The sequence below is a fragment of the Lissotriton helveticus genome, chromosome 2_2 (assembly GCF_964261635.1).
Source record: "Lissotriton helveticus chromosome 2_2, aLisHel1.1, whole genome shotgun sequence".
Lineage (NCBI taxonomy): Eukaryota > Metazoa > Chordata > Amphibia > Caudata > Salamandridae > Lissotriton > Lissotriton helveticus.
This window is the reverse complement of record NC_136060.1, coordinates 388,759,034-388,785,084: the sequence shown is the minus strand read 5'-3', so window position 1 is coordinate 388,785,084 and position 26,051 is coordinate 388,759,034. Positions and strand designations below refer to the sequence as shown.

General features: G+C 47.6%; 1 protein-coding gene across 1 annotated transcript in view; it reads right to left on the bottom strand.

Annotated features, from left to right (window-relative positions):
• LETM1 (leucine zipper and EF-hand containing transmembrane protein 1) overlaps window positions 1-26,051 on the bottom strand; it is a 420,852-nt gene that overhangs the window by 21,617 nt on the left and 373,184 nt on the right. Inside the window, exons 12-13 of the mRNA XM_078678611.1 lie at window positions 25,487-25,680; window positions 16,071-16,209 (exon numbers count right to left, since the gene is read on the bottom strand). Of these exons, the coding sequence (XP_078534737.1) occupies window positions 16,071-16,209; window positions 25,487-25,680 (333 nt within the window). The remainder of the gene's footprint in view (window positions 1-16,070; window positions 16,210-25,486; window positions 25,681-26,051) is intronic.

Sequence of the window (26,051 nt, the reverse complement as noted above, 5' to 3'; positions counted from 1 at the left end):
TCGCCCCTATAACAATGTGCATATACCGGAAGCGCAGCGGACGAGCGCAGCGGACGAGCGCAGCGGGCGCGACGATGGTGCGCCGAAGGCGCACTTAAGGCAAGCTCGTCTGCGCTAGTCCGCGATCAGGACGTGTCCGGGGCGGGTAGCTATCCCCGACCCCCTAACCATCCTTTCGCTACCTATACTCGAACGGAGCTGCTGTCTCTGAAACCCCCCCAGTGCTTGATATGCCTTTTCCCTTCTTCTGATGCTCAAGGCATGGCTCACGCCTGCTCTGGCTGTAACTTTTCTCTTCCCTCTCCCGGCTACACTATCAGGACGCCTCACGCCCTGATTTCCCCCCCTTCACGCAGCTTACCTTCCCCCCGGACTCTCCGAGCTGCTTTGATCAACTGCAGATCCCTGAGTAAACACGTCATCGACATTTGGCAGTCCCTTCGAGACAACGAATGGGATCTGCTTTTCCTGAACGAAACCTGGCTAAATGACACCACTAATCCCGCCATCACCCTCGCACTACCGGAGGGTTACAACATCATCTGTGCAAACAGACCCAATGGTAAATCCGGAGGTGGTGTTGCGCTAATTCACAAATCCAAATGGACGGTTTCCCTTCCCCCATCTGATCAAATTGACATCATCGAAGGCCTGCCCTTCAACGTCCAAATTTCCCCATCCTCCTCTTGCTCTGGAATTCTTATTTACCGCCCCCCGCACTCCAATGTTTCTCATCTACTGGCTTTAGCGGACCATCTTATTCAGCTCAGCACACGATATGCCAACTTCACCGCCCTAGGAGACTTCAATCTTCATGTCGACAGTGATTCCTGCCCTCATAGCAGTAATTTCATCTCGACACTAGCCACCTGTAAGCGAGCCCAAATAGTTACCCTACCCACACACAAAGCGGGTCATACCCTGGATCTGATCTGTTCCAACCTACCTTCTATCCGGGTTACATCTCCCATCCCGGTTATATGGTCGGACCATTTTCTTATCCCTTTCGAGATTGACATCCTTAGCCCCGCCAGACCCGTCATCCCCCCTAAATTATCAGGTGGAAACTGGAGCTGCATCACCCCTGATTCACTCCTGGGACACCTCAAAAACGTTCCTCCTTGTTTGTCGTCCGATCCGGACACACTGATTGACCACCTGGACTCATGGATCACTCAGGCATTGGATGCCCTAGCCCCCAGCAAACCCATAAATACCTACAGGGCGACCCCCTCTGCACCATGGTACTCTGAGGAGCTGCGGCAGAAAAAGGCCTCCTGTAAATCCCTCGAACGCCTCTGGAGACTCAACTTCTCCCCGGGCAGCAAAACTACTTATAAATCCGCCCTCAAAGAATATCGCAGACTGATTGAAAAACACAAACGTGATTACCTGGCATCCCGTATTCAACTTGCCAGTAATGGCCCTAGGGAAATTTTTAACATCGTGAGATCCTTCACAAACCCTATTGCGCTGACTCGCACTCAGCCTGCCTCCCAGTCGCTCTGCGACAAACTCTCTAAATTCTTTGAGGATAAGATCGAGGCCATTTATTCCTCCTTTCCCCTCCCCAACACTGCAGGGCAAAAAAATAACCTCTCCCTCTCGTCCCAGTTACCCACCCTATTCGAATTTGATACCATATCAGAAGCAGATTCTCTAGCAGAACTAACCAAATGCAAATCAGGCTCACCTAAAGACCCCTGGCCTGCCAAGCAATATAAAAAACACGCATCCCTCCTTAACCCTTACTTGAATCTCATCTGGAATCATTCACTTAGAACGGGCTGTTTCCCTGCCAAATGGAAACATGCCTCCTTAGTTCCCATTCTAAAAAAAAACAACTTGGATCCAGACAACCCCAGCAACTACAGGCCTATTTCTCTCCTGCCCGCCCCAGCTAAGATCTTGGAAAGACTGGCACACTCTCAGCTGTCGAAATACATTGAAACCAATGGTCTTCTCCACGATTCCCAGCATGGATTTAGATCGGGCCATAGCACCGAGTCGGCCCTTATTGAAATGGCCGACTCGGTGAGATGGACGCTTGATCAAGGATCGAGGGCGGTGTTGGTGCTGCTAGATCTATCGGCAGCATTCGACACAGTCTCTCACAAAATCCTGCTGGACAGACTGGAGGACCTCGGGCTGGGCGGCGCTGTCCTGAATTGGTTTTCATCCTACCTTTCGGACCGCACGCAACAGGTCTTTACACCCCCTTTCTCCTCGTTGGCCAGACCGCTCAAATGGGGAATCCCACAGGGCACTTCTCTGAGCCCGCTCCTTTTTAATGTGTATTTCACCCCTTTAGCCAAGTTGATTGCACAAACAGGGATCAAATCTACTTCTTACGCTGATGACATCCAGCTTCTTTTCACTTTCGACTCCCACTCCCCCTCTGCCTTTGATCCTCTGAAATCCTGTCTCAGGGACATCTCGAGCTGGATGGATACCAACTCCCTTCGGCTCAACGCCGGAAAAACTGAGATTCTTTTTTTTTAACACACCATCCCCCCTGGACTCCAGGATATGGTGGCCAGAAGACTTGTGCCCGGCCCCCATCCCTAAAGACTCGGTGAGAAATCTCGGAGTCCGCTGGGACACTCAACTTAGCTTCAAAATCAGGTGCAAACAGTAGCAACCTCCTGTTTCGCCAAGATCAGAACTATAAAACGCCTCATCAACTACTTGCCAGCAGACTGCCGTAAGACTGTGATCCAGGCCCTGATCATATCCCATCTTGATTACGCCAACGCCCTCTACCTTGGTATCACAGCGGGCCTCTGCCATAAACTCCAGACGGTCCAAAACGCTGCCGCCCGGCTGGTTGAGAGAATCCCGGCCAGACACCATATTACCCCTCACCTTCGTAAGCTAAACTGGCTGCCCTTGGAAAAAAGATGTGTGTTTAAAGCCATGATACTGGCCTTTCGAGCTTTAAAGGGCAAGGGATCGGCACACCTGAAAAACACCCTTCGTCCCTATGCCAACTCCAGGACTCTTCGGTCCAATTCCCTACATTTCCTGGTTACCCCTCGCTTTAAACGATCTCGGGCAGGAGGCAAGACCTTTGAGGTTTGTGCCTCCCAGTGCTGGAACAAACTCCCTTTAGCCATACGCACCTGTCAGACAGAATCAGTCTTCCGTAAATCCTTGAAAACACACCTATTCCCATCCTAAACCTGGACATCCGCCCCTCTGACCTGCCTTTTAGTTTTTCAGAGTATCAGCGCCGGGACGCCCCGTTGGGGCCGCTGCGCGCTCTACAAAATTCTCAAATAATAAATAAATAATAATTGTGTGATGATGGCAAACAAACAATACAGAAAGCGTGTGGATCAGACCTACCTATCTTCTTCCACCAGTAAGACCATTTGTTGAATAATACTGGCATTTCTTACAGGAATCTTTTCTCAAAATTGGCAGAAAACAGCTAGAAAAGATAGCCAGCAGTCAAAGACGTCAAGTGAAAGTAGAGAAAAACTTTAATAAACCAATTTTTACAGTAAAGGCCAAAAATTGACAAGCTCAATGCTCCAGGATCCTCACAGAAGGAGCCGAAAAAAATAACTGACCTGTCACCTCTGGGACATGATGGGAGCACAGAAGTCTTTGAGGTGTTAAAGGGATGGCACCAGTTTTATTACTGTTAAGTTTTCCCTACGCAGCTTGTGGGCTAACTGCCTGCTATTACTTGCCTTTTTCTTTGAAAATACAAGGTTATGTTGAAACACCAAAGGAGAGTAATTTCTATGTTACAGAAATGCTATATAGATATATTTTTATAGAAATATCCAATACAATTTTGGCATCTTAGCCTATAGGATGGTTTTTAGACTGTAGATATATATATTAAGTTTAAGTGCAGGAGTGCACGAAACGCGTCGGGCTTGGCCTGAGACTGTGGAGGTTGCCGGTTTCCCAGCTGTTGCTTTCTGCAAATAAAGCGCTGATATTTTTACCCTCAAGCGTGTGGCTTCTTCGAGGGGACACCCTTTGTTGTTTGAATATATATATGTATATATATATATATATATATATATATATATATATATATATATATATATATATATATATATATATATATAGGCGAGAACCTCCCAACAACAAGAAGAGAGCAGAGGCCCAAGGGGGAGTTCAGGAAACAGCTTTATTTAAAAGCAATTCTCTAGAATGGCGGATGCATTTCGGCAAGGGTGTTGCCTTCTTCAGCGCCTAGAGAAAATGTACGGGGATGGGGGTGGGAGCCGTAGTGATGTAGTGTCCAGCCGCACACCGATAGGGTGACATCTGACTCCGCCCCGCAGCTCACCTGACGACTGGAGGCCTGCCTTGTGGACTACAGGACCCAGCATGCCGTGTAGTGGCGCGGTGACTGCAGCGGGAGCAGATGGATGTAAGTGCGGCTTCGTGGATTCCAAGCTGCCACTCCCCAATGTGTCCCAATGTTTGCAGGTAAACAAGTTGCCTCCTTGCGCCCCCTGAACCGCATCAACCCCCAAGGTACCGGAAGTCCAAATGGCGGGGGTAAGTCCAGAAGTCCAGCTTTGCCCAACGTACAGCACTGTGGCTGCAACACCGCTGACTTTTCTTCCCGATAACTGGAGGCGGACCCGGGTAGGTATCAGTAACCTGATATGCTCAATTCCACCGAAGCAGCAGCCAGCAGAACCCAGGCCAACTTGACGATGCGGGGACCCCTGTAGCGCGATCCTGGCATGCGCGCATAACATAGGCGAGAACCTCCCAACAACAAGAAGAGAGCAGAGGCCCAAGGTGGAGTTCAGGAAACAGCTTTATTTAAAAGCAATTCTCTAGAATGGCGGATGCATTTCGGCAAGGGTGTTGCCTTCTTCAGCGCCTAGAGAAAATGTACGGGGATGGGGGTGGGAGCCGTAGTGATGTAGTGTCCAGCCGCACACCGATAGGGTGACATCTGACTCCGCCCCGCAGCTCACCTGACGACTGGAGGCCTGCCTTGTGGACTACAGGACCCAGCATGCCGTGTAGTGGCGCGGTGACTGCAGCGGGAGCAGATGGATGTAAGTGCGGCTTCGTGGATTCCAAGCTGCCACTCCCCAATGTGTCCCAATGTTTGCAGGTAAACAAGTTGCCTCCTTGCGCCCCCTGAACCGCATCAACCCCCAAGGTACCGGAAGTCCAAATGGCGGGGGTAAGTCCAGAAGTCCAGCTTTGCCCAACGTACAGCACTGTGGCTGCAACACCGCTGACTTTTCTTCCCGATAACTGGAGGCGGACCCGGGTAGGTATCAGTAACCTGATATGCTCAATTCCACCGAAGCAGCAGCCAGCAGAACCCAGGCCAACTTGACGATGCGGGGACCCCTGTAGCGCGATCCTGGCATGCGCGCATAACATAGGCGAGAACCTCCCAACAACAAGAAGAGAGCAGAGGCCAAGGGGGAGTTCAGGAAACAGCTTTATTTAAAAGCAATTCTCTAGAATGGCGGATGCATTTCGGCAAGGGTGTTGCCTTCTTCAGTGCCTAGAGAAAATGTACGGGGATGGGGGTGGGAGCCGTAGTGATGTAGTGTACAGCCGCACACCGATAGGGTGACATCTGACTCCGCCCCGCAGCTCACCTGACGACTGGAGGCCTGCCTTGTGGACTACAGGACCCAGCATGCCGTGTAGTGGCGCGGTGACTGCAGCGGGAGCAGATGGATGTAAGTGCAGCTTCGTGGATTCCAAGCTGCCACTCCCCAATGTGTCCCAATGTTTGCAGGTAAACAAGTTGCCTCCTTGCGCCCCCTGAACCGCATCAACCCCCAAGGTACCGGAAGTCCAAATGGCGGGGGTAAGTCCAGAAGTCCAGCTTTGCCCAACGTACAGCACTGTGGCTGCAACACCGCTGACTTTTCTTCCCGATAACTGGAGGCGGACCCGGGTAGGTATCAGTAACCTGATATGCTCAATTCCACCGAAGCAGCAGCCAGCAGAACCCAGGCCAACTTGACGATGCGGGGACCCCAGTAGCGCGATCCTGGCATGCGCGCATAACATAGGCGAGAACCTCCCAACAACAAGAAGAGAGCAGAGGCCCAAGGGGGAGTTCAGGAAACAGCTTTATTTAAAAGCAATTCTCTAGAATGGCGGATGCATTTCGGCAAGGGTGTCGCCTTCTTCAGCGCCTAGAGAAAATGTACGGGGATGGGGGTGGTAGCCGTAGTGATGTAGTGTCCAGCCGCACACCGATAGGGTGACATCTGACTCCGCCCCGCAGCTCACCTGACGACTGGAGGCCTGCCTTGTGGACTACAGGACCCAGCATGCCGTGTAGTGGCGCGGTGACTGCAGCGGGAGCAGATGGATGTAAGTGCGGCTTCGTGGATTCCAAGCTGCCACTCCCCAATGTGTCCCAATGTTTGCAGGTAAACAAGTTGCCTCCTTGCGCCCCCTGAACCGCATCAACCCCCAAGGTACCGGAATATCCGTCCTGTTTGACCCACTTGGACGCCGGCGCTCTATGCGTGCTTTCGATAGGGTCGGTTCGAAAAGTGTCTTCCAGTAGCTAACTCACATTAGCAGTGTAAGAACGCACTCACTCGAGCATAATTTTAAATTAAAGCGACTTTATTTGCAACCAAAAAGCCTGACGCGTTCCACCTCTACCTGAGGCTTGCTCACGGGATGTTGTGCTTAACATTCAGCCTTCTTTTATCTTTAGTGCATCGCAATGACAAATATATGTGACTGATGCATTGTGGTTAACGTAGTTGCTTCACTAGTGCATTTAACCAAATTAACTTAAAGTACAACAAAAATTACTTAAATTCGGGGGCATTTAGAATTGTGGTTATTGTTCTAGTAACATGTGTGTGCATGTGTTTTTTAATACAGTTTCACCAGTGAGTTTGTATTATTGGACGACACCCAGCTCCTCTTCTCTTGTAAGAGAGGAGGCGACTTTGATGGGGAGAGTATTCGGGATTGCCTTGGGGCTGTTTTTCATTGGTTCCATCTAAACAGCCTTAAGTGCAATTCCGACAAGTCCGAAGTACTTTTCTTTGGGTGCGACACAGAGCCAGATTGGCAGACCTGGTGGCCACTGGATATGTTCCCTCCGTCCTGCTCCTCTCAGGTTGCTAAGAATCTGGGGGTGAAGATGGATAACAGGCTTACCTTGAAATCCCAGATCCTGGGGGTGTCGGGCATTTGCTTTGGCATCCTCAGGATGCTGCGGAGGTTCCTTCCTCTGTTATCCGTGGAACATAGGACGCTGACAGTCCAGGCTCTGATTGGGTCCAGGTTGGATTATTCCAACGTTCTTTACCTGGGCCTTCCAGAGTACTTGCTGCAGCGGCTTCAAGTGGTACAGAACGCCGCTGCCAGGGCAATCTTTGGCCTTGGTAGGCGCTCCAGGGCCTCGGGCTTGCTGGCAACTTTACATTGGCTTCCTATCCGCAAGAGGATCGCCTTTAAGGCGCTGACCTTGGCCTACAAAGCTCTTCACAAGGAGGGAGCCAAGTACCTCCAAAAGAGGCTGGTCTTTTATCATCCGACCAGGTCTCTGAGGTCGGAAGCCCTGTACCTTGCTGTTGTCCCCCGGGTAAAGAAAGCGCGCCTCGGAGGCCGCTCTTTTGGACTGTTGGCATCTCAGTTGTGGAACTCTTTACCACTGGCCCTGCGGGGAGCCACCAGTCTACTGGCTTTTAGGAAAGGCCTTAAAACTTGGCTGTTCACTCAGTAGCCGGTCTTCCGTGAATCTTTGGCCCACTCTTCTGTTAGTTCTTTTATTTGGTGTTATGTTAGTATGTTGCAGTTTTGTCTCTTTCTCCAATAAAGCGCCGGGACACTCTCTTTGAGTAGCCGCGCGCTATAGAAATAAACAATTAACATAACATAACATAACATTATTGCCACAATTGGCGGTTGTTGTCACTTGTTCCAATAAAGTTTCCGAGTCCAACAACAACTTCATTTTGAGTGAGTGATGGCTACTTGAATTTGATTCTCTCCAGTGAGTGGAGTCTTTAATCTGGTCAATAATCAATGGTTTTTCATTCTCTCTATATACAAGTTTGAAGGTACTACGTAAGTTTTTTGCCTAAACATACAAATATATAAATGTATTTTTATATGCTCCAGGTTCCCCGCACGTGGGCGGGACTATTCAGTGCTTATGACTATTGATCAGTCTCCCCTGGAAGAGAACCAGAAGGATAAGTTACTTACCTGTAATCCTAGTTCTCTTCCAGGGGTATCCTCATCAGTCATAAGCATAGGCCCATGTGCGGGGACCCCGGAAATAATATAAAATATGATATATGGAAATCACATATATACAGCTCCACATATATGTATGTACATATATAATTTTTTCTCACACCAATGCAGCTCTCCATAGGAGGCTAAACAATGGAATTACCTATATAAAGATCATTTGCAAACATATAAAAAACACCTGAGGACAAGTAGCACTTAAACCTTTTTTTTTTTTTAATGAGCAGAAAACACTCATATATCATAAAAAGTGCAAATAAAGTAGACATTGTTAGCCTACAGGCTGCATTGTAAACCAAAACCATAGAAAATTAAACCATTTTCAACAAACTGGCACCGTGCCTTTGAGGCAGCCATGACCCGCAGCTTCCCATCATGCCTCAGGGGTGACAGTTAGGTCAGTTGCTCTTTGCATAACCCTGAAAGTCAGGGCTCAACAATATCCATTATTGTATTGTAGGTATTGTAGGTATACTTGTATAGCGCGGTCCTGTCGCCCGAAGGGCATCCTGGCGCTTGAGATCCGGTCAACAACACTACCACTGCTCAAACATTCCTAGGGAAAAGATGCGTTTTTAGGGCTTTCCTAAACGGGAAGTAGTCCCTTTGACTTCTCAAAGGGAGTGGCAGGGAGTTCCAGAGTTTGGCCGCTGCGACACTAAACGAGCGGCCACCCATCCTTACTCTCTGGAACCTCGGGACCACAAGCAATTGTGCCGAAGAAGAGCGAAGGGGCCGCGAGGCAGAGTACCAAGCGAACATCACATTAACACTTTGATCGTGTCTCATTTACCTGGGGAGGCGGGTGGGTTGCTTATGACTTATGAGGATACCCCGGGAAGAGAACTAGGATTACAGGTAAGTAACTTATCCTTCTCTTCCAGGGGATCCTCATCAATAGTCATAAGCACTAAATAGAATAGCAAGCCCAACAACCACCTGCAGGTAAATGATAAAAAACATGACCCAACCAAACTGCAACAGCCGAAATCAGCTGTTGAACAGATTACGCAAGGAGGCCTGGCCTACTAGGGTGCCTGCTCTGGTGTCTGATTCTAGACAGTAGTGTCTGGTAAATGTATGGACGGACCTCCGGGTCGCCGCCTTACAAATCTCAGACATGGGCACATTATGAAGAAACGCTGTAGTAGCCGCTTTTCCCCTGGTGGAATGTGCTTTGGGAGAAAACCCCAGGGTCTTCTGCGCCAATTGGTATGCAAGTTTGATACATGAAACTATCCTTCTGGAAATGAAACGTTTCAAAGCCACATATCCAGATCTAATCGACCCATAGTTGACAAACAGTTGATCAGATTTTCTTATAGATTTGGACCGATCTAGATAGAATTTTAAAACCCTTTTCAGGTCCAGAGAATGCAAGGCCTCTCAGCTGGAGTGGAGGGATTGGGAAAAAAGGTGGGTAGATAGATGGTCTGGTTCACTTGGAAATCTGACACCACCTTAGGAAGAAAAGAGGGATGTGTCCTCAACACCACCCTATTTAGATGGAAAACTGTGTAGGGCTCTTTAGAACAGAGTGCTTGAATCTCGCTCACTCTGCGAGCCGACGTGATAGTTACCAAAAAAGCAGCCTTCCAAGAAATATGTTGCAAGGTTGCTTTGTGAATGGGTTCGAAAGGCGGACCCATCAATTTCAATAGCATCAGGTTTAGCTCCCAGGGAGGAGACGGAGGTCGTACCGGAGGGTAGACCTTCTTCAAGCCCTGCAGAAAATCTTTAACAGCTTGTAATTGGAAGAAAGAAGGTTGAGAAGGTGAGCGTCTGTAAGGTGTTATAGCTGCTAAATGCACCTTAATGGAATTAAATTTCAACCCTGCTTTCGCCAGATACAGTAGGTAAGGGAGAATGACCTCTTCCTGACCCTTGATAGGATGACAATTGTTCTGCATACACCACATATAAAAACGCTTCCACTTGCATGTATAGAAATGCCTCGTAGAAGGACGTCTTGCCTCTTTCAAAATGGACATGCATCATCATCCTCATGGACGAATGAGCCAGCTTGTTCACCACCTTCGGGATCAGCGGAAGTGGCGGAAAGGCGTACACAAATGCCCCTGATCAGTCTATCAAAAGGGCATTCCCTTTCGGTCTTGGACGGTAGAACCGCGAGGCGAAGTCTTGGCATTTGGTGTTTTCGTCGTACGCGAAGAGGTCTATGGTGGGACGACCCCATGACTGGAAGATGTCTTCTACGACCTCGTTGTTGAGGACCCAGTCCTCCTGATCTTCGAAATGACGGCTGAGAGCGTCTGCTCTCACGTTCTGTTATCCTGGCAGATGGACTGCTGTGCCCGACAGATTCCGAGCCAGGAGTCAATGCCATAGATTCTGTGCCTCCAGGAAAAGGGTACGTGAGCGTGTTTCCCCCTGATTGTTCAAGTAGTACATTGTGGTGGTATTTATGTTTGTACTAACACTGATGTCGCCTGAATCGAGGGTAGGAAAGCTTTGAGGGCTAGGTGGACTGCCCTCAACTCCAACATGTTGATGTGTTAGGAGCGCGCTCTTTGACAGACCACAGTCCTTGAGTATGGAGATGTCCCATGTGGGCCCCCCAACCTTGCAGCGAGGCATCTGTGATCAGTGTCTGGACAGGAGGAGGCTGATGGAACGGAATTCCGCCTTGTAGATCTCGACTCTTCATCCACCAAGGTATGGACTCTCGAGCTGCGCTTGACAAAGTTATTTTGTCGTCCCAGCAAGCTGACTGTTGGTCCCACTTGTCCTCCAGATCCTGCTGAAGAGGACGCATCCGTAGTCTGGCATTTTGGAACAGAACGATGCAGGATGCCATCGAACCTAACAGGGAGGCAATCCGACGCATCAGCAACTTCTTGTTGTGCAGAACCAGTTGGCATTTCTGAATGATGGAACACTTTCTCTCCTCCGAAGGAAACACTTTTTCTAACTCGGAGTCTAACAGAGCTCCTAAGAATTGTATTTTCTGTGTCGGTTGTGGAACTGTTTTGCTGAGGTTCACATGTAGACCTAAACGGCGACATAGTTCGATGCAGCTCAGGAAATGGTTTCTTACGCTGACCGGAGAAGGACCCTTCAACAGCCAGTCATCCAAGTACGGGTACACGAAGACACCCCTGCGGCGCAGAGAGGCTGCCATCACCGCTATGCACTTAGTGAACACTCTGGGGGCTGACTTCAACCCGAATGGTAGGACTTTGAACTGATAATGAGCGGATCCTACCCGGAAACGCAGGAATTGCCTGTGATGCTGAGTGATCGGGACATGGAAGTATGCATCTTGCAGATCCAACGAACACATTCAATCCCCCTGCCTGAGATGTGGATATATTTGATGAAGCGCCAACATGCAAAACATTTCCTTCTTTATGTGTGTGCAGGTTGAGTGTCCGCAAGTCCAGAATGGGTCTGTACTCTGCTTTTTGGCCCTTTTTCTTGACCAGAAAGTATCTTGAGTAAACTCCTTTCCCTCTCTGAGATATCGGTACCCTCTCGATTGCTGATTTTTTGAGAAGGGTGGCCACCTCTTTTTGCAGGAGTTTTAACTGGTGACTTGATGTTGGCATTGGAGGGATTGAAGTAGGACGATATTGAAATTGAAGAGAGTATCCATTCTGAAGCGTAGCTAACACCCACTGATCTTTTGTGATAACTCGCCACTCTACGATATGATGTGTGATGCTTCTCCCCACTGGAGTGGTAGACGGCGCTGGGGGAAGGGAGTATTCATTTGGATTGCGTCTTGTTGGAGTTGTTTCCCTGACGCTGATTTCCTCCACCTCTTGAGGAACGCCTGCCGCTGTATTGTGGCTTTTGCTGCCCCTGTTGATCTTGATTCTTCTGCCACTGAGGGGCTTGAACCCTCTGCTGGGAAGATCGCAGATTGTAGGGGCGGAATCTTTTACGGAACTCTTTTTTTCTTTTCCAGGCCAACGGCCTTCAGTGTGTTCAGTTCCGTTTTCATACGCTGCATTTCCTCGTCAGTGCGTGAACCAAACAAGGATGACCCAGAGAAAGGTAGGTTGAGGATACGTGATTACGCTTCTGGTTTTAGTGCAAGATGATCTCCTTGCACATTCCCCATGAGCATATCCATGCGCCGATAGGGTATCTCCGTCAGCTGCAGCACTGATGATCTGATTGAAACCTGGCTGCCTTCCGTAAGGATTTCTTCAAAATCCCTGCGATGGTCTTGAGGAAGCTTCCCAGTGAAGCGTTTTAGAGAATCCCACAGGGATCTATCATAGTGGCCCAGGAGCGCCTCCACATTGGATACTTTTAGCAAGGAGGCCGAAGTGCCACACACCCTCCGTCCCCAGGAATCTTGCGTCTTGCTCTCTTTGTCCGGTGGTACAGTGGAGGAAGATGCAACGTCATGGGTTTTTCTCGCCGCCGCAATTATTACTGATACGGGGGAGGGTCGGCTCTGAGGAAGAGTGGATCATCCTCTGGCGAATCATATTTTTTCAGAATCCTCGATGGAGCGGATTTAATCGAGGCCGGTGTGAGGAAGACTTCCATGACTGGTTCTATGATGACCGGAACCAAGGGTAGCAGAGGTTTAGCCGCTGTCTTGTGATGCAGGGTTTCAAAGATCACGGAAGACATGCTTTGGCGAGCAGGCATGGGAATACCCAGCTTAAGTGCCCCTCTGCCTAGAAAGTCCTGAAATGTGTAGATGTCATACACTGGAGAAATTCTCGACTGTGGACTGTCCGTCAGTGTTGGAGAATAGTCTCTATGAGAATTATGAGAAGAAGACGAGGAAAGAGTAGGAGATCTGTGCTCCCTCCTCCTGCTCCTTGATATGGACCTCCGTCTGCTTGATTGCACCGGGGTGCCCTGTCCGCTCTCTGGGCCTTGAAGGGGATCGATCCCAATCCGCTTGCTGGATCAAACGAGCCAATGGAGACCTGTGTTGGGGACTGGAGTACTCTTGCGCTGTGTCCTTGTCAGGAGCCCAGTGATGTAATGGTCTGTACCATCTAGAAGACAACCTGATGGAAGGCGACTTCTGCCCTTCTTTCCTCTCGGAGGAGATGGGTTCACCTCTTCATGCAATGGCCTTGCTGGTGAATGTCTTGACACTGCGCTGTCAGAAGACGAGATCACAACCTCCGGGGGACCTGGACGTTGACCCTTGGTGTGAACCCTGAGAGCCTGAAGGTGATGATGATAGGCTCACTGGAGGAGAGCCCACTCCTGAAGGGCACTTAGACTGAGATCTGGAGCGTCTATGTGCTGCCTGGGACCTGGGCGGAGACATCTGCCTTGAGGAAGACCTCCTCTTCTTAGAAGGGGGGCTTGAACGTGTGGTAGAACGTCCCCTTGACTTCGAACGCCTCTCCGACGCCGCCTTCTTTCTCGATGTCATTTCAGCAGTCTTCTGTCTCGACGTCGACCGGTGATGGAGTTGTCAATCTTGACGTCATTGTCATAGGCGTCTTCTGCTGCGATGTCGAGGTATGCTGCTGCCTCGACGCTGAAGGGGGTGTCTGGTGCCTCGACGCCGAAGACCGGTGAACTACCCTCGGTGGAGATCTGTGACTCGACATCGAACGCCGGTGCGGCGGTGGAGCGCTGTGCCTTGAACGTCGATGGGACGACGGAGCGCTGTGCCTCGACGTCGATCGCCGGTGCGGCTACGCAGCGCTGTGCCTCGACGTCGATCGCTGTGGCGACGAGGGAGTGATCTGTCTCGACGTATGCCCACCTGGCGACGACGGAGACCTGCCTCTCGACGTTGAACGCCACCTGGTTGACGTCAACGGAGGAACCGGTACCTTCGAAGACGAAGTCTTCGCAGTCGAGTGATGTTACGTCGTCATCAAAGTCTTCGATGTTGTTTTCGTCGTCGTAGGCAGCTTCGACGCCGACGGACAACAGGTCGGGACTTCTCTCGACATCGACCGGGTACTCCTCTTCTGCTGCCTTTTAGGAGACCTACCACTTTCAGAGAGGCCATAGATACGAATTCTCTGTCGGTCTTTAAGGGTTCTCCTTGACAAGTTCTTTCAGTGATGACAGCTGTCTGAAGAATGTGTCTTAGGGAGACAGAGGATACACACAGGGTGTGTATCAGTCCTGGCCTTCTTCTTCCCACAGGAAGGGCAAGGGTCGAAAAAGGAAGGCATTTTTGACAAAAAATAAACCTTTTCTGTAACACAAAAAGGCAGCACTAGCACTCTGAAGTCCAAAGACGTCGAGTGAAAGTGAAAAACTTTAAGATTAACAAGATATTTTTGACAGAAAGTCAAAAAAGGTAGGAGCTGAAAATCCAGGGTTCTGACTGAAGGAGCCGGAAAGAACAACTGACCTAACTGTCACCCCTGAGGCATGATGGGAAGCTGGGGGTCATGGCTGCCTTAAAGGCACAGTGCCATTTTTGTTGAAAATGCTTTCATTTTCTATGGTTTTGGTTTACAATGTAGCCTGTAGGCTAACAATGTCTACTTTATTTGCACATTCTATGATATATGAGTGTTTTCTGCTCATTAAAAAACAATGTTCAAGTGCTACTTGCCCTCAGGTGTTTTTTATATGTTTGCAAATGATCTTTATATGGGTAATTCCATTGTTTAGCCTCCTATGGGGAGCTGCATTGGTGTGAGAAAAAATGATATATGTACATACATATATGTGAAGCTGTATATATGTGATTTCCATATATAATTTTTTATATTATTTCCGGGGTCCCTGCACATGGGCAGGAATATTCAGTGCTTATGACTATTGATGAAGATCCCCTGGAAGAGAAGATCATGTTCTTGATTAACCTCTTTGCAACCTCACCTTCCGTTCTATATACTTCCTAGGGTTCCAGAGTTCCATGGGATCCATTAGCGGCATTGGTCATTAGAGGAGACCAGTTAAAACACTCTTCAAACTTTTAAACTGCAAAACTTTACCAATAGCTTCTGGATTTTTTACACTATAACACATTTTTGCGTTAGCTGTAAATAGATAAGTATATCTTACAGCAATGCAACAGCCAAGTTTAACTGCACAAGGAGAAGCATCCCAGAGGCAGAGATAAGACTGGATGGGCCTATTGTTTGTTATTTGCTCTCAAACTCGCAATTTCTAGAGGTACGGGCATATTCCTATAAATTTAATATTGTCTATACTGAGGTTCAACATCTGTGCTTAAAGGCCACTGTCTCATTGAGGCAACTACCAAAATTGGCTGCTTACATACATGGTACTCCTCTGTGTTGAGGGAAATATAAAAACTGGAGATTTGACTCTACAACTTCAGAAGACCCCTGCACATTCAAGAAGACATCGAAAGGCAGTTTGTGGAGATGAGCGGGCAGGTGCATATCCACCCTTAGCCCACAGGACTCATTTAATAGCCTAGTCATTTTTTTTTACATACTTGAATATGATCATCATCAACATACCCACCTTTACCTGAAGGACTGAATTATTTACATCACCAGGCCTTGTTAAGCGCTATCTAACTGCTTGTCGAACTTTCCCTGTATCCACAACTGACAGCATTCTGAGGCTACTAGAGGGTATTTAGTGCTTTACACAAAAACAAATACATTTAAAGAAATGCATCTTCTACAAGAGTACAGTATGCTAGATTTCTGTGGTTCTATCCCCTTGCAATGCTTGACTGATTCAGGTGCATGTAGGACTACTGCCCATCAATTGACTTCAAAAACATTGATAGTGATTAATAAATAGTTCATTGTGTAAGAATACTGAAAAAAACCAGAAGACAATCAATTCTACCACGCTATCATTACGCTGGTAATAAAAAGGAGGATGTCAGTGCAATCATAGAATATTTTAAAACAAGGTTTGTGACTTACCTTGGCAACATCATCTATATCAATCTTGCCATCTTTGTTTTCATCAAGTGCCTCAGCAATTCGAAGCAGCTTCGCTTCAGGAATCTTCTGGAGTTGTTTCATCACACTGATGAGTTCTCCAATGCTGATGAGATTCTCCCTAAAAACAGTACAATTAATTCTCACTGTTCTACACAAGCATGTAAGAATGCATTTACTTGTCATTTAGCAAATTTAAATTTGATGATAACGTCCCTTTATCCCTGCCAAGAATAGGAAGACATGTTACCCAAGTAAAAGAAGGAGCTCATGATGGCAGTGGACATAGAGATTTGGATATTTAAGGGTTATGGCATTTTTTATCCATATATTTTTAGGTCTGGCCAGAGACGGCTTCAGAGCTAATAAAATCTATGCAGATAAAGGGTTAAAAGATTAGCTCCCTTGAGCCAGTGGTTGTTTTAAGTATCATGCACGTATTATATTTATTTATATTAATGGTGTACCAGTTGTTAATCTCCGCTTAGCTACCACAACAACCATGGAATATGTGTTTTGAAAAGCACAGTGCTGCACACATGAGAGCCTGGATGGCCATGCGACCTTCATGCAAAATGACAGCAGACACAATTGTGGAGTTGAGCTAGAAAAAGAATTACTTCCTGGAAAAGATGCGCCAACTGTCCCAGAGGAAAACATCACTGTTACTGGCCAGGCGGAGATTGCCTCAGTGCTCCGGAAGTCTTCAGCCTCCTGGAAGTGACAGATCTGAAGCATCCTGGCCATATGTGCTCCAGGCTGCATATAGCTGGGGCTATTCCAGCTGCTGCCACTCGGAAGTGATTCAGACTTGAGAAAATCTACTCTGACAAGGAAAGCTCCACAAGCTGGAGACAGGCTAAGGCAGCCATGAGGGAGGTGAAAGTGCAAAGGTTAGGATGACGGTGGAGAAGAAATGTGTTACTTACCTGTAACTGCAGTTATCCAGTATTGGTGTCTTTCATAGATTCACATGCCTGAATCATTTCCCGTCGTCGGAGTGGGAGTCCCCAGTACATAAATAAAGTAATGTCCCATAGACATATAGATAACTAGGCCTAAAGGCCTCTCATTAGTAACATATCCATGTCCTTTTGCAGAAAGGACCAAACTCTAGGAAAGAGCCAATCAGCTACCACCTCCCTCTAGAACCCTCCTGAAAGGAGCCTCAACCCCTCAGATTTTCGTACGCACAGTGCTAAGTAGGCGTATTACTGAGAGAAGTAGGTGAGCCCTTCCAGTGGAGGCGGGAGGGTTGCATGTGAATCTATGAAAGACACCAATACTGGATAACTGCAGTTACAGGTAAGTAACACATTTCTTATCCCATATTAGGGGTGTCTTTCATAGGTTCACGTGCCTGAATCAGAGTAGCAAGCAATGAACAAAGCACATTTCGGATGGTATGAAATATAAATAAGTCTTCAGATAACATATCAAACAACTAATAGAAATACACATTCGCTAGTAAGAAATACCGTCAAATCATACAATAGAGAAATGTGCATACCTGAGAAGGATGGAGGGATGAAAAGAGGGCTCACCTCTACTGAAATAGATGACGAAGTACTGCTTGACCCACTGCAGCATCCTTCATGAGTTCTGTATCCAGGCAGTAATGCCTAGTGAAGGTATGTGGCGACTTCCATGTTGCCGCTCTACAAATGTCTATGACTGGCACTCCTGCAAAAAGTGCCATGGACGTGGACATGGCCCTGGTAGAGTGGGCTCTCACTTTAGATTGCAGGGGTTGCCCTGCCTGTTCATGACAAAATGAAATAGCTGCAGAAATCCAGCGTGAAATACTTTGTTTGGTGAGTGGAAGGCCCTTCCTGGGCCTGCTGTAAGCCACGAATAGTTGATGTGACTTTCTGAAGGTTTTTGTCTTTTCAATATAACATTTCAGGCATCTTTTAAGATCTAGAGAGTGCAACAACCTTTCCGCTGTAGTACTGGGATTCGGGAAGAAAGAGCGCAAGACCATAGGTTCGTTGAGATGGAAGTCCGACGGGACTTTTGGAATAAATTTAGGATTTTTCCTTAAAATTACTCTGTCCTGCTTGAATTGCAGAAAGGCTTCCTGTATCGAGAGGGCTTGGAGCTCACTCACTCGCCGAGGTGAGTGCAAGCAGGAGGGGCTGTCTTCCAAGAGAGGTATTTTAGGTCAGCCCTGTGTACTGGCTCAAAAGGATGCTTCATGAGCTGATTAAGGACCGTATTAAGGAGCCAGGTAGGTGGCAACATTTTCACAGGAGGGAAGGTTCTGCAGAGTCCTTTCAAAAACTGTTTGATCAACCTGTGGGACCAAAGAGAAGGGCCAGTAGGAGATCTTCTGTAGCGGAATATTGCCGCCAAGTGGACTCTGACTGAAGCATGAGCAAGGGCTGAGTTTGCCAGATGGAGAAGATAAGGAAGTATCTGTTCCGGAGAGGAAGAGAAAGGATGTATATCTTGAGCCTTACACCAGATGCAAAATCTCTTCCATTTTAAAGAGTATGTTTTGTTGATACTATCCAACCGTGCTCGAGCCAGGAAGGCTCTACAGTCTGGTGGAATATTCAAATTCCGAAGTTCTCTGAACTCAGGAGCCAAGCCGCTAATTTGAGAGAGGCTAGATTCGGATGCTGGACTTGCTGGTTGCTCATTGTGAGGAGAGATGGGAACTGCTTCAAGCGGATGGGCGGCTCCAGAGATAGGCGGTGGAGTTCCGTGAACCAATGTTGGCGTGGCCACGTTGGGACTATAAGAATGAGTGTACAAGGCTCTGCCTTCAACTTTCTGAGGACCCTGGGAATCATTGGAAATGGTGGAAAGGCGTATGCAAAGAAGTTGCACCATGCGTTCGAAAATGCATTCCCTAGGGACCCTTTCTGGGGATGCCAGCTTGCAAAGTGTCAGCATTTGGTGTTGGATCTTGTGGCGAACAGGTCGATCCGAGGAGTGCCCCATTGGGAGAAGATTTGGTTGAGGATTCCTCGATCCAGTTTCCATTCGTGAGATGTTGACCTCTGTCTGCTTAATGAGTCGGCGAGTACATTTTCCATGCCTGGGACGTACTCCGCTCGAAGAGATATATTGTGTCCAATTAACCAGTTCCAAATTTTCTGCGACTATTGAGAGAGTGGTATAGAGCGAGTCCCTCCTTGTTTGTTGAGGTAGTGCATCGTCGTAGTTTTGTCTGTACGGTTGAGCACTAGGGAATTTTTGATTCTTGGCAGAAATGCTTGCAGGGCGAGGAAGACTGCCCACAGTTCCAGGAGATTGATATGTTATGTTATGTTATATATTGTCTTTTATAGCGCACGGCTACTCAATAAGAGTGTCCCGGCACTTTTATTGAAAACCTATACCAGAGTAACACAACACAGCGATAAAAAACAGATCAACAAAACAAAGAAACAGGATAAGCAGCCTAAAGGGCAAAAAGCCAAGTTTTAAGGCCCTTCCTAAAGGTAAGCAGATTAGTGGCGCCACGTAGAGCCAGAGGCAGAGTATTCCACAGCTGTGGCGCTAGCAGCCTAAAGGAGCGGCCTCCAATACGAGCCCTTTTTACTCGTGGGACCACCGCAAGAAGCAGAGATTCAGATCTTAGGGATCGAGCCGGGTGGTAAAAGGCAAGTCTCCTTTGAGATACTGTGCTCCCACAGCATGAAGAGCCTTGTAGGCCAAGGTCAAGGCCTAGAAAACTATCCGCTTCCGGATAGGCAGCCAATGGAGCGACTGCAGAAGGCCAGCAACACTGGCTCGTCTATTCAGGCCATAAATAGCCCTCGCAGCCGAGTTCTGGACGACCTGCAGCCGCTGCAATAGATATTCCGGCAGACCCAGATAGAGGACGTTGGAATAATCTAGTCTTGACCCATGCAAGGCCTGCACTGTCATCTTCCTGTGCTCCTCTGAAAGTAGAGGCAGAAACTTCCGGAGCATCTTGAGGAGACCGAAACATGTTCCCGTTAGACCAAGGATCTGAGATCTTAACGTCAGACCCTTATCCATCTTGACCCCCAAGTTCTTAGCCAACTGGGACGAGCAAGGCGGGGGGAACATATTTACAGGCCACCATGCCTGCCAATCCGGGTCAGATGGACAGCCGAAGAAGAGTACCTCAGATTTATCTGAGTTGCACTTGGAGCCCCTTTTCTAAGGGGGGCCACTTCCCGCTTATCTGTAGCTCTTGAAGGAACGCTCCCCAACCTTCCAAGGAGGCGCCTGTTGTGATGACATGCGGTGTAGCCGGAACCAGAAATGGTAAGCCTTGAGAAAGGTTTCGAGCAGATATCCACCATTGTAGGGCCTTGACCATCCGAGGAGTTACTTTGATGAAATCGTCGAAAGACCCTGTGCATTGTACTCATTGTTTTGAGAGTGCCTCCTGCAGGGGGCGCATCTGCAGTCGGCAGTGAGGTATCAAGAGGATACATGATGACATCATCCCCAGTAGAGATTTGAAAAGTCGGACTGTTAAGATCCTCTTTGAAGCTACACGCATAGCCAGCGTCAAAAGCTTGTTCTTTCTCTCTTGAGATGGGAAGGCTCTCCTTAGTGGTGTGTCGAGGGTTGCACCTAAGAAATTGATGCGCTGAGAAGGTAGGAGGATTGATTTCTCCCGATTGAGCGTCAGTCCTAAATGATTGAAAAGTTGCAGACAAGCGTTGGAAGACCTGGACGCATCTTTTAAGGATGGAGCCTTGATCAGCCAGTTGTCCAGATACGGAAAGACTTGATGATGGTGCTGCCTGAGATATGCAGCTACTGGGGAAAGACACTTTGTGAAGATGCAAGGTGCAGACTTGAGCTCGAAGGGCAGGACGCGAAATTGAAAGTGTCTACGTTCAACTGCAAACCTTTAATAGTTTTTGTGATTTCTGTGAATTGGGATATGGAAGTAAGCGTATTGAAGGTCCAGGGATGTGATGTAATCTTCCACTTCCAGGAGTTGTAAGACCTCCTGGATCGTTACCATGCAAACTACTGCTTCTTCAGGAATTTGTTGAGGGCCCTGAGGTCCAAAATCGGTCTCCACTTCTTCTCTTTTTTCTGAATTAAAAAGAAGCGAGAATAAAATCCCCTTCCCCGTTGAGACGGAGGTACCTTCTCTATTGCCCCTTTCTGGAGCATAAGAGCCACTTCTCGGAGAAGCAGACAAAGATTTGTGTGATTCATTGGGCGTGGCGGAGTTTGGGGAGGAATATGCATGAATTCCAGAGAATGGCCGTATTGAACTAATTGAAAGACCCAACGGTCAGTGGTAATCTTCTTCCAATTTTTAAGAAATGGGAAATCTTTCCTCCAATTTTTGATGAGGTAAATGAATCCGGGGCTGGCTGAAGAGACATGTCATTGTCTACGTCTGTTGTTTTTCCGCTGTCCTTTACCACGAAAGGACGACTTGCCATAAGAAGATTGTTGTCCATGTTGCTGGCGTTGCTGATATTGGGGTCGACTCTGGCCTGAAGAGTATGAAGACCTGTATTGGTAGTTTCCTCTATAAGAGGACTGTCCTCTTCCTCTACACCCACAAAAGGACTGGTTCTAGTACTGGAGAGTGCCCAAAGCCCTAGAAGTGTCCCTGTCCTTTTTTATATTCTGCAGCGCTTCATCAATTTTGGAGCCTAAGATCAATTGGCCATCATAGGGCATATCCAATATTTTCGTTTGCACCTCGGGACGAAAGGAAGTTGCTCTCAGCCACCCTTGCCGTCGCAAGACTGCTGCTCCAGCCAGTTGGCAGAAACCTGTTGTAGCGATATCCATCGCACAGTCTATTATTTCTGACGCCAAGGCTTCACCCTCTAGTAACATTTTCTTTACCTCCTCTTTGGATGGATCAGGTAATTCTGATAGATATGGGGTTACATCCACCCACAATTGTCTATTGTAGTGTCCCAAAAGAGCTAAGGCATTGGCCGCCTTCACCGTCACTGCAGACATTGAGGAGAACCGCTTCCCAATGTTGTCTAACCTCCTGCCTTCCTTATACGGAGGTGCCGATAAATGGGCAGAATGATTCCTGGAGTTCTTCTGGGCTGCCTGTGTCACCACAGAATCCGGTTTGAGGTGTCCTATCAAACAAGCCGGTGCAGTATCAGGTGCTCTATACTTTTTATCCAAGCAAGGCACCACTGGAGGTACGGAGGAAGGGTTCTGCATGACTAACACCCTGGTCCCATAAATAATCAATAATGGGTATTGATCTGATTTTTTGAGAGGTTCTTTAAAATCATACAAGAATCAGTCTTGTTCTTGAGAGACCATTGATATTTTTAAAACGTTGAGTGGCCCTCTCAACTACGTTATGGAATCCTCCAATGTCGCCTGGTGGTGAATTTGCGGGCGCAGGCACTGGAGACGCGGGAGAGGGAATGACATAGTCATGCCAGTCATCATGCATAGATTAAGTATCTTGCAGTTCTCCTTCCTGCTGTTCTTCCTCTTCCACATCAGAAGTCGGAGGATGCGGCAGATCAAACCGCTCAGGCTGAACAAACAAAGGTGGAGGCCGTGGTCTTGGTGAAGGAGATACTGTGGTAGGTGGAGGAGCCGGAGACTCTGGAAACCTCTGTCTGTAGTCTTGAATGAGGTACCTTAAGTCAGTGACTAAAGAGGCTGGAAGGCAAACCATAGGAGTAGGCGGTGGATGATATTCCTCCTCCTGATCCTCTTCTTCATCCGAACTTTGACATTTTACATGAAGCTCTGACGGGCTTGTAGCCGTCTGAAACATGTCTCCTTCATCTGAATCCTCCTCTTGAAGAAGACATGTTGGAGGCAGTGGTTGAACTCTGCTTGGCGATGTTAAAGCCGGCGTCAGCGCCTTTTTCGTGATCCTTAGGCGTACACATGTGGTTTGTAGGCTAGAATCCATCATCGTCGACGAGCCCGTCGACGGTGTGGTCGCCGGTGGAGCGTCGACGGGTGTCGTAGTTGGTGGAGTCATCGTCGACGGGGCCGCCGTCGACGTTGGAGACATCCCGGCCGTCGACGATGTCTTCGTCGACGGTATCTTCGTCGACGGTGCTTTCGTCAACAAACCCTTCGTCGACGACGTCTTCGACGATGGTGCAGACGTCGACGATATTGGCTTCGTCGTCGATGTCGGTGCCGATCCCATCGTCGGCGAAGTCAGCGTCGACGGGGTCCTCGACGTCAACGGTGTTTTCTTGATGGCTATCGTCGACGACAAAGTCCTACCTGCCGTCGACGATGGGGTCGTAGTCGTCGACGAGGATAATGACGACAATGCTGTCGACGTAGAAACAGTCATCGTCGATGTAGACACAGCTTTTCTCGACGATGAAGATGTCGTCGACGATGTCGTCGTCGACGGTGTCGAAACAGGCTTTTTGAAGGTGTGAACTTCCTGAGAGGAAACCTTCACAGAAGTTGCCTTAGATATAACCTCTGAAGACTTCTTTGATGTCTTCTTTTGAGGAGGAGCCGTAGGGCTAGGAGAAGCCAACCATGGTCTCTTTAGAGAAGATTTTGAAGAGACAGATGAACCTTCACTTTCCTCAGAAGATTCAAGGTAGTCCTTGTCTTTCAGCCTCTGGAGCCAAATTAAAAGGCTTCCCTCACGGTCTTTGAGAGTTAGTGGAAAAGGTACAACATACCTTGCAGTCTTTAGAAGATTGGTCCGGATACAGGCAGTCTTTAGGCTGGTTATCAACATGTAACCTTTTCTATCCACATGAAACACAGGATCTAAAAATACCCTTTTTTGGTGTGTCAGTCATGATAATATCTGCAATCACAGAGGAAACAGGATAAAATATCCCAGAACACTGGAAACCAGTTGTGAAGAAAAAATCTGAGCAGAGCTCAGAGGAGACTCCCTTAGCACAACGTGCGGTAGAAAATCTGAGGGACTGAGGCTCCTTCTAGGAGAGTTCTAGAGGGAGGTGGTAGCTTATTTGCTCTTTTCTAGAGTTTGGTCCTTTCTGCAAAAGGACATGGATATTTTACTAATGTGAGGCCTTTAGGATTAGTTATCTATAGGTCTATGGGACATTACTTTATTTATGTACCGGGGACTCCCATTCCGACGACGGGGAATGATTCAGGCATGTGAATCTATGAAAGACACCCCTAATACTGGATAATGAGTGTGCATTTCAGTGCCACATTAACAGGGTACTGTAGAGGCGGATTCAGGAGCATCCAAAAGGCAGGGAGGTAGGATCAATGATTATACCATTGAGTATTGGGAAGAAGCATGCTAGCTGTTCATCAGTCTGGGCTAATAGGGGTGCAAGAGGTGGAGCAGTGGCCTGTGAGTAGACAGGGGAGGGTGGGGTGGAGTCAGATATATCTGTGTCAGGCCCTCACGGTGCGACCTCGTTGTTGGAGAAATGTACCTTTGCAGCTATGAGCAGTCTCCAATATGTCAGGTTCAAGCAGTGATGATGGAAGGTTATAGTATAGCTTTCGTGTTTGGGAGCAGCAGAAATGGCAGCATGCCAGAAGAGAGCACTGTAAATGTGTTTGGTCTGTGTCAGATGGCTCTGCAGAAGCAGGGTATGCAAGTTCCTGAACAGAGGTAGTGATGGTGGTATGAGAGGAAAGAACCAGGCAAGCAGAACAGCAAGATAAGTGCAGCACATTGTGAGCTGCCAGTGGACACCTGTTATGGAGTCATGCTGGTGCCATGGGTTGAGAGATTTAGTCTCTCATGTCAAAGCAAGGTGCCTAGAAGCACTGTTTGAGTTGACAGGAGGTTGAGCAGTCAGTAACTGGTGGAGATAGACATGTTTAGGGCAAGAAGTGAAGCAAAGGTTCCTGCAGAAGTCTATGAGCTGGTGTCAAGCGGTACAGTGAAGTGTCACAATGTGGTTCCCTGTGCCAGGCTCAGAAAGCACAGTGGGAAGGAAGAAGTCTCAGACAAATTAATGGTCTTGGCTTTTGCCTCCTTAATCTCAGTGCAGGCTGTGGACAGCGGCTGATGGGTTTTTCTAACATCTGAGAGCAGTCAATGCTAGGACGGTAGAGGTGCCCTGAGAGTGCGGGGCATCCTTGAGATGCACACTCTGCTCTGAGACAGGAGGAGGGAACCTCAAGAGCAGTCCTTACCCAACTGTTCATCCAACATGTATTCAGTCACTTATCAAATCATCCACCTTTGCACTCACTCATGCATCTATGTACTCACCACTCATGCAGCCAGACACTCAAACATCCACCCATGCACATATAGACATACACCGACTTGTAATCATTCACACAACCATCACTAAAGATACTTTTTCAGTTATTAAAAAAAAAGAAACATTGACTATGTAAGTGCAATTCATAAGGCTTCCTGAACAGAACAGTAAATAAATTCAATTATACCTTGTAAGTTACATAAAATTCTGTAAGATTTATACCAGCTGCTATGTTTTCATAAAATATGACTAACTTACCCAATAGGTGGGGTAGATCCTCCATCAAGGTGCTGATCCAGAATTTTTTCCTCAGTCCCCAACTCAGTGATTATCTTGTCAATTTGCCCAATCATTCTGTTCACTCGCTTGGTCAGTCTCTTGCTTGCCTTTGATTCTTCCACTATGACCTCTTGTCCAGTCTTTGTTAATTCCTTCTTTATCTCTTCCAAGTCCTAACAGATATCAAATCAGCACATTTATACGAGATACAAATTCTTAAGAAAATACTTATATATTGGGATCCTTGTTTATGTTTGCAGCATTGCAAAACTGATGTAAAAATGCCGTTAAATTCACAAATTCGATATCAGAATTAGTCACTCAATGCATTATCTTCAACGAGTATTGGTTTATAATTATCTAACTATGCATCATGAGCTTTGATACAACACAGAATGCAAAACATAATACAGAAATGCCTACTTCGTCTTCCATCTAGCAAGTTTATATTGATTTGTAAAGCATGCAGTACCATACTAGTTGATTGCTGCCTGGCATTACAGCAATTAGTTTATCTGTATAGAATATAATGAGGTATGATTAC